The sequence below is a fragment of the Portunus trituberculatus genome, chromosome 46, assembly GCF_017591435.1.
Source record: "Portunus trituberculatus isolate SZX2019 chromosome 46, ASM1759143v1, whole genome shotgun sequence".
NCBI lineage: Eukaryota > Metazoa > Arthropoda > Malacostraca > Decapoda > Portunidae > Portunus > Portunus trituberculatus.
The window spans coordinates 31,605,235-31,613,266 of NC_059300.1; the positions used below are offsets into that span (position 1 = coordinate 31,605,235).

At 45.9% G+C, this 8,032-nt stretch overlaps 1 protein-coding gene across 8 annotated transcripts; it reads right to left on the reverse strand.

Annotated features, from left to right (window-relative positions):
- Nucleotides 1-1,380: 1,380 nt before the first annotated feature.
- Nucleotides 1,381-6,664, reverse strand: LOC123520090. Of its 8 annotated transcripts, none has more exons than XR_006679165.1 (3): nucleotides 6,322-6,664; nucleotides 2,603-3,172; nucleotides 1,502-2,427 (listed from the first exon to the last, which is right to left on the reverse strand). XR_006679165.1 is itself a non-coding variant. In XM_045281982.1 (2 exons), the coding sequence occupies exon 2, from the start codon at nucleotides 1,865-1,867 to the stop codon at nucleotides 1,391-1,393; it is 477 nt and encodes a 158-aa protein (XP_045137917.1). In that variant the 5' UTR covers nucleotides 1,868-2,024; nucleotides 6,336-6,664; the 3' UTR covers nucleotides 1,381-1,390. The 8 variants fall into 8 exon arrangements, 4 of the variants coding, with proteins under 4 accessions (XP_045137917.1, XP_045137915.1, XP_045137916.1 ...); XR_006679167.1 differs by having other exon boundaries at nucleotides 1,502-2,027; nucleotides 2,291-3,172; XM_045281982.1 differs by lacking the exon at nucleotides 2,603-3,172 and having other exon boundaries at nucleotides 1,381-2,024; nucleotides 6,336-6,664.
- Between the last annotated feature and the right edge of the window lie 1,368 nt (nucleotides 6,665-8,032).

Below are 8,032 nucleotides of genomic sequence, written 5' to 3' on the forward strand. Positions count from 1 at the left end.
AGAAACTTGTGGGGGTTAAAATAGTGAAGACGCTGGCCATTAATCTTCTGACCTCCATAGACCCTTCCTATTGTCAATAAAATCGTTTAATCACACCCACAACTCAAGGTAGAAATGTATTACTGACGGAGTTAAATGTATTGGTAATGAGAGCAAAGCGTTTAACTAAGAAAAACACGTGACTCACCATCTTATTTATTCTGTTAACTAAGACTCCATGACGTGATTATTTGCTTCCCTTTACCGTGGCAGTGAGTGCAGAAGGTTCCTCGACTTGTGACCGCCACTAAGACAACCTTCCTCCACATTACTGGTTAACGCGCTCCTTCCTCTTTATCCCCGCCACCTCACGCATGGCTTTACGACGCAGATGCAGCCGTGGCCCTGTCGTTACCGTTTTTATTGCATTGTTATCAGTCATTTATAGAGACCAGCCGCTGTGGAGATCCTGCCAAGACTTATCAGATCTGGAATGGCTCCCACTGCCCAGGCCGTGGTTGGGTGGATGTTGGAATGGTTGTAGGTGTGTTTCAGCAACGCCTCAGGAAGTGTGAAGTGTCTGGTGTGGAGGGAGGTGGATACTGTGGCCTGGATTTCTGTGTCTACTTCCCCTGCACTTATATCCTTTAACCCCTTCAATACTGGGACACTCATCTTGAAACTTATGAACGATTAGACCATTATTATTGACATTAGGAAGGGTTAAAGAATGTCAGAAGATTAATGGCTGCAATTTTCACTATTTTATTCCCCACACGAGTTTCTGAAGCTGTATTTCTGAAGCTGTATAAAACCGCTAAACAGTAAGCAGAATGAATATGGAAACACGTTATGGTACTCAAGGAGTTAAAGATTTCCCGGGTCTATTTCGACTTCTCCCCTCCCCCTAACAGCCTGCAGTGGAAGTTATTGGTGTTTTGAAGGGTGTTTGTTGGATTCCATTGAGAGTCTATAGTCTGTCTACCCTAAAGTGGCTCCTGGGTTCCAAATATATCGCAGCTTATTGATTTGGTGTGAAGAATACTCGTTTTCTGTTGATGAGCACACATCACAGCTTACTTATTTGAAGATGTGACAGGAATGTGACACATTCCCCAGCACACAATTCAGACCAAGACATTGGAGTAATTTTAAAGTAAACTATCGATTCTGCATCACCAATACTAGGAATGCTCAAAGGAACCCGGTTAGTCGTCCGTACGTGTGACCTATCAAACTGTGATTCTGATGAGAAGAAGCAAAGCCTTTAATAGTAAAAACACGCGTACCACACCTCGCTATTCACTTGGTCTCTAAATTCCACACTCGTAGAATTCCTCCTTAAAAATCTCACCCTTCCCCAAAAATAATGCTTCCAGAGTCTAACCTCACTACGTAATAACTTACTAGTTTAGTCTATTTGTTGCGGGGGCGAGGTGCGAAACGCCATCACTGGCCTGCCCCCTCTAAACTGGGCCCAGGATGAACTACACTTAACCCAGTGGGGGCAGTAATAAACAGCTTTGAATGGTTCAAAGTTTACTAGACTTGCAAAAACACACAGGTATACACAATATAACAACAACAGGGACACCTTGCAAACCCCGGCTCTCACCAAGAGTTTATCTCCAGAGCGAGGAACACTAATCTCACCAACACTGGAGGCAGACTCGTTGACGGCGCCGGGAAGCAGGGAGAGGGTGAAGCCAGGGCAGCAGAGGAAAGGCCAGTCCTTGGAGTCCAGGGAGTTCTCTGCCGTCTGGGTGTTGGCGAGGCTCGAGGTAGACTCGGTCAGGTGATCACTGGGGCCTCGAGACTTGGAGTTACCGGAGACGTGGAGTGACCAAGAGACGTGGAGTGACCGGAAGAAGCAGGGTTCTCGAGACATACGTGGCAGAGAAATGAGCGAAGTGTCGCTCGGGAGTGGCCGAACGATCCAGAACGAGGGGTGATGGTCAGATGGTGTTCTGTTCCGTTACACAACTCCCCCTCCAAGAGACTAGCCACGGTAGTCTTGTAGAACACCACTCTAGGGAATGCAATGCCTTCTGGAGAAAAGAGAGGATATAAGAAAATACCTAAACTCGACTGAGGAGGTCGGCACATAGATTGTCAGCTCCAGCACATAGTCAGCTCCAGCAACATGAACGACCCTGAATTTGTGTTGTTGAAGTGCTAGACTCCATCCGAGAAGGCGATCATTCATGCCTTTGAAGGTGTGCTTATAGGTGAGGGGATTGTGATCCGTTTCCAAAATAAATTCTTACCCTCTGAAGTAAAAATCAAACCTTGAGAATGGAGAACACTATACCTAGGCATTCCCTCTCAATGGTAGAATACCGGGTTTCCCTGGGGAGCAGTTTTCTGCTAGCATACGCAACCGGATGAGGAATGCCAAGATGACATTGAAGGAAAACCGCTCCAATCCCTCGGGTGAAAGCGTCCGCCCTATAGGATCGGGGAGACGAAGTATGGGGTTAGAAGAGAGGATTAATTTGAGCTGGTCAAAACAAGCCTGCAACTCGTCCGTCCAGGGAAGGGGCTCACGAACAGTTTTTAGCAGATCAGTCAGAGGGCCAGTGAGGAGGGATGCCCGAGGGATAAAAGACTTGTAGAAACTCACTATTACAATAAATCCTCGTAGAAGTTTCTTAGTGGACGGTGGTGGTATCTTGCAGAGCGCTTCAACTTTGTCACGCTGGGGTTGAAGACAGTCAGCTCCCAAAATGAATCCAATGTATAGAATGGAAGGGAATCCAAAATAGCACTTGGAGATCTTTAGGGTAAGTCCATGGGTCCTGATCCTGTCCAGCACGGCATGAAGGGTCCTTAAATGCAGGGCCCAGTCTGAAGAGTATAAAATCATTATCAAAATAAAAGGTCACGTTTGCGAGTCCTGAGAGCACAATGCGGAAGAGCTTGAGGTGGCACAAGCAGTGACCAGGCCAAAAGGTAGTCTGGTTAACTCCATTAGGCCCAAGTGGGTTGGGATGGCTGTCAAGCATGGCTCTCTGTCAAAGGGACTTTGTAATAAGCCTTGCAGAGATCCAACTCTGAAGAATCTTGAACCGGAAAACTTGTACATATCTTCCTCAATGCTACAGCTGAGCTCAGCCTGGAAGACTAGCTGTTGAGTTGACGGTAGTCAATGGCCATCCGATAAGTGTTAGTCTGGCTTAGGAACCATCACGACCTGCGAACAATGTTGAGAAGACCGTCGGATGATTCCTTTCTCATCAAAGTCAGACCTATTCAAAGAAACGTTTAAGACAGGGACATGGTAAATCTTTGTGCTGATGCAGCTAGTGGTAGTTAAGATGGACAGGGACAGGGTAAATCTTTGTGCTGATGCGGCCAGTGGTAGTCAAGACAATATGTTCAACAGAGGAAGTACACCCAGGAACATCCGAGAAAATATCGTCAAACTCTGACGAGAGATACTCTATGTCAGCTTGTTGTTGTAAGTTAAATTCGTGTTGAGCCTGGATCGTCTACCCTTGTCGGAGGAGCCATCAGGTGTCATTGGCAATGAGTAGCACTCGTCCTCGGGGTCGTCTTCACAAATAAGGTGGTTCTCTGGGACAAATAAGGTAGTTCTCTGGGTCATACTCTTCCTCTTCGGGCGTTTCCTCTTTGGTCAGCAAAGCTGGCACTAGCACGACGGACGTAACGTTTTAAGAGGTTGACGTGGTACAACCTCGGACCTTGGGGAGAAACAATTAGGTAATCAACCTTACCTCGTCGCTCTAAAACTGTACAAGGTCTTTTTCAAGTTACAAGAAGCTTGCTGTAATCGCTGGGAAGAAGGACTTCATCGCCAGGTTGAAACGGTCTATCTTCATTCTTGATGTCAAAGTAGGTCTTATATATTTCGAAGTAGGTCTTATATTTCGAGGCACTGATGTCTGCATTGTTGGCGGCGATCTGCGCCCATCCCAGAAGTGGCTGGATACCTTCAAGAAAGCTTTTGTGAGACATGACCTGCTGAAGGGTTTTGATGGCCAACAGATAGGATTATTGGTTGACAGTCCTTAGGAACAAGAAGAGTGAGCTTACCAACCTTTGTTGGAGGTTTCGAGGTCAAACACTTCCGGTAGAGAGAAGTCCGGTACAGCGAAGGTAACAAAGTAGAGCCGTCCAAGGGTTGCAATTCTGGCAAAACTAGAGGATAAACACTTCATTCTGCTACTGCGGGTTTCTACAGCACATGTTCGCATTAACGGCAGCTCGTCTTCCGAGGCTGGAAGAAAAGAGATGGCAGTGGGCAGAGAAGACTGAAGCATACCCAAATCACCGACAGATGTTTGGAGCGAGGAGGATGGTGCTTTGCTATTCATGGTGCTTTGCTATTCACGAGATGGCTCATCAAGACTACGAGCTCCTGAGATGTTGCCAATGAGGACAAGCGCACTTCATAGGAGCTAGGATAGCATTATCAATCCAACCCTCGAAATGGACATCTTATATAGTACCTAACGGCTGGAAAAATATCTTACCGTCCAAGATAATCCTATATTACTTTAGGTCGCCGAGAGACGATCACGCAGTTGCAGCCGGTCTCTGACAAGAGCAGTAGCCCAGTCCTATATTACTTTAGGTCGCCGAGAGACGATCACGCAGTTGCAGCCGGTCTCTGACAAGAGCAGTAGCCCAGGAGCCGTTGATCGTGCCAGCAACGAGACGATCACGCAGCTGCAGCCGGTGTCTGACAATAGTGTCAGACAATAGCAGTAGCCCAGGAGCCGTTGATCGTGCCAGCAACTGCATAATCTGGGAGACACCACTCATCCATACAAAATCCTACCTTGTGTTTGTCCTGTGGTTCTTCATAGGCCCTGGGATTTCTTGGACACTCAAGACCTTACATGCCCTTCTTCCCCAGTTATAACACGGAAGAAGCTTCTTGGTCCGGTTTAGCGTTAATGGCCTCATTGCTCTTTTCACTAGATGAAGAGGCCCGGTAGGTGGACCTCCCAGTGGCTCCGCCGGAGTTCTGCTTAGGGTAGGCGTTGCGAGCTGCAGACCAAACATCAGCCCTATCCACGTCTTAAAAAGCGGTATCCTGCTCCTTTAAGAAGTTACAGAGATGGTAAGAAAGGAACCGATCTTAAATGATAAACTCACGAAGGGATTGACACCGACTCCACCCATGAGTCAAATAACTGCTGAACACTGGTAGAAATCTGGCGGTAATTTTCCCCCACTGATATTACAACAGTTCCTGAAGTCTAGCCGGTACCGCTCTGGAGTCAAACCAAAACCAGTCAGGAGAGCCCTTTCTAGGAGAGAGTAACTATGACTCTTAAGGGGCAGGCTTCAGCTGCCTAAGCTAGCCTGCGAAGTGAAGACCCTTTTGAGTTTAACTGTCCGGCTAAATCGTCACCCACCAGGATGGCCCGGAGGCCAGGGGCTGGGACTGTTCCCTTTTCCTGTAAGCTAATCCACGGCCGCAGAGAAATGGGTGTCTGCCAGGCTTCAGATACCGTAACAGCTTCACTAATCCGACGCCAATCTCCCTGCTTAGCAAGTTCTCTATCTTGCTGTAGGGGATGGCCGCTGGACCCCTTTTGCTGAACGGGAACTAAACCCACTGAACTCCCGCACAGTAGAGACCTGGCGTTTCGGGATGAAGACTCACTGGGTAACGCTACGAGACCTGTCTCGGGCAATCCCAGTGGGATATGCATGGCCTTAAGACAAGGGGTATACGGGGCGGGTGTGGTCCCATTCCCCGCCCAGTAAGTAGGCAAGGAGAGGTCCTCCAGGCCTTGTTGACTTACTGGGTAGTCCTCGATCAGGACGTTAATCTAGCTAACATTTGAGAGAAACTTGCTCTGATCTGTCCAGATACCCAACCGACCGGCTGGGTATTAGCGGCTGCTCGTGCAAGAGCACGAGGGGTGGTTAAAAGGCACTGACCTACACTCAACCAAGTGCAGATTAGAAGACACGTGGGTCTGCACCTAATTTTCAATTCACCGAGGCCGAACGTATAACTACACAATACGCCCGAGAAGGAAAATCACTGTACCACTGAAACACTTCGGCACAAAGAAAAACTGGTGAAACAGTTGGCACAACTCCGCACTAACACACCCAACACCCCAGAGTCTAAGTCAATATCCTGGCGAGGTCACCAAAACCAAGTAATAACTCACTAGTTTAGTCTATTTGTTGCAGGGGCGAGGTGCGAAACATCAGACCTGCCCCCTCTAAACTGGGCCCAGGATTAACTACTTAACCCAGTGGGGGCGGTAATAGACAGCTTCGAATGGTTCCAAGTTTCCTAGACTAACAAAAACACAGGTATACACAATATAACAAAAGGAACACCTTACGCACCACCCGGCTCTCACCACGAGTCTCCCTCCAGAGCGAGTGACGGCCAGAGGAACACTAATCTCACCAACACCAGATGCAGACTCGTTGACAGCGCCGGAAACCAGGTAGAGGATGAATCCACGGCAGCAGCTGAGAGGCCAGTCCTTGGAGAGTCCAGGGAGTTCTCTGCCGTCTGGGTGTTGGCGAGGCTCGAGGTAGACTCGGTTAGGTGTTCACTGGGGCCTCGAGACGTGGAGTGACCGGAAGAAGCAGGGTTCTCGAGACATACGTGGCAGAGAGAAATGAGCGAAGTGTCGCTCGGGAGTGGCCGAACGATCCAGAACGAGGGGTGATGGTCAGGTGGTGCTCTGCCCTTTACACTCACCTTACCTTTCCTGATTTATTACTGGGAAAAATCTTGTTGGTGGTATTTACAGGGAGGAGGTTGTGGTATGCAATAATGAGGTTTCTGGCCTTCATTCTTGCTTCGTGCTAGGCCATGACTACCCGACGAGATGATCTTATTCACTACAGCAGAAGGAGTAGCAGCAGTTAGTGTTAGTCTTAGTAATAGTTGGAGTAGTAGTGGCATTATTATTATTATCATTATTATTATTATTATTATTATTATTATTATTATTATTATTATTAGTAGTAGTAGTAGTAGTAGTAGTAGTAGTATTATTATTATTATTATTATCATTATTATTATTATTATCATTATTATTATTATTATTATTATTATTATTATTATTATTATTAGCAGTAGTAGTAGTAGTAGCAGTAGTAGTTGTAATAGGAGTACTAATCACAGTAGTAAAAGTATTTTAGTAGTATTAGCAGTAGTAGTAATAGTAGTAGTAGTAGTCGTAGTAGTAGTAGTAGTAGTAGTAGTAGTAGTAGTAGTAGTAGTAGGAGTAGTAATAATAGTAGTAGTAGAAGACGTAGTAGTAGTAGCAGCAGTAGGAGTAGATTCCACTCACACAGTTTTATTAGATAAGGTGAAATCAAAAGCTTTTCATCAATCCTTTCCGTCAATCCATCAATTCCTCACCATTTAATAACTCCGTACACAACACCCTTTAAACACAAAACCACAACACAACATAGACACATGATATACCCGTTAGCGGCAACACATAGACGGCGGCTCGTGTTGTACTGAAGCTCCTAATGTTGTAGCCCCGGCAGGAACAATGGATAGATGTGCGGCGTCCTCTCGAGTGGAATAATTACGAAACCCTATGAAAATTCCCTAATAGCAATAATTACGCCAGTGTTTAATAAGGCCTGAATTACTGAAGGAGACGAACGGCTAATTAATGTTGTGATAAAGAAGTGGTGGCAAGGTAACAAGATTGGTAGTGCACGTGATACTGGTGGAGACACGTGGCTTATATCCTTATTGGTGTTTTGGATGGGAAAATATCATAAGCTTGGCTATTTAATGATGTTTTGGTGTTTTCTGTTTATATTCTCACAGTTTTTCCATTTTCATTTCTTTTTCTTCTCTTCCTTTACTGTATTCATATTCTGCCTGGCTATTCAGTGAAGTAATAGTGTCTATCTGTTTATATTCTCAGTTTTTCCTCTTCCATTTCTTTTCCTTCTCTTTCTTTTCTCTCTCTATTTATATTCCCTCTTTCTTTCCTCTATTCCTCTGTTTCTCTTTTCTTCTTTCCTCTATTCCTAATTTTTTTATTCCCATTCCCATTTTTCTATTCCTATTCTT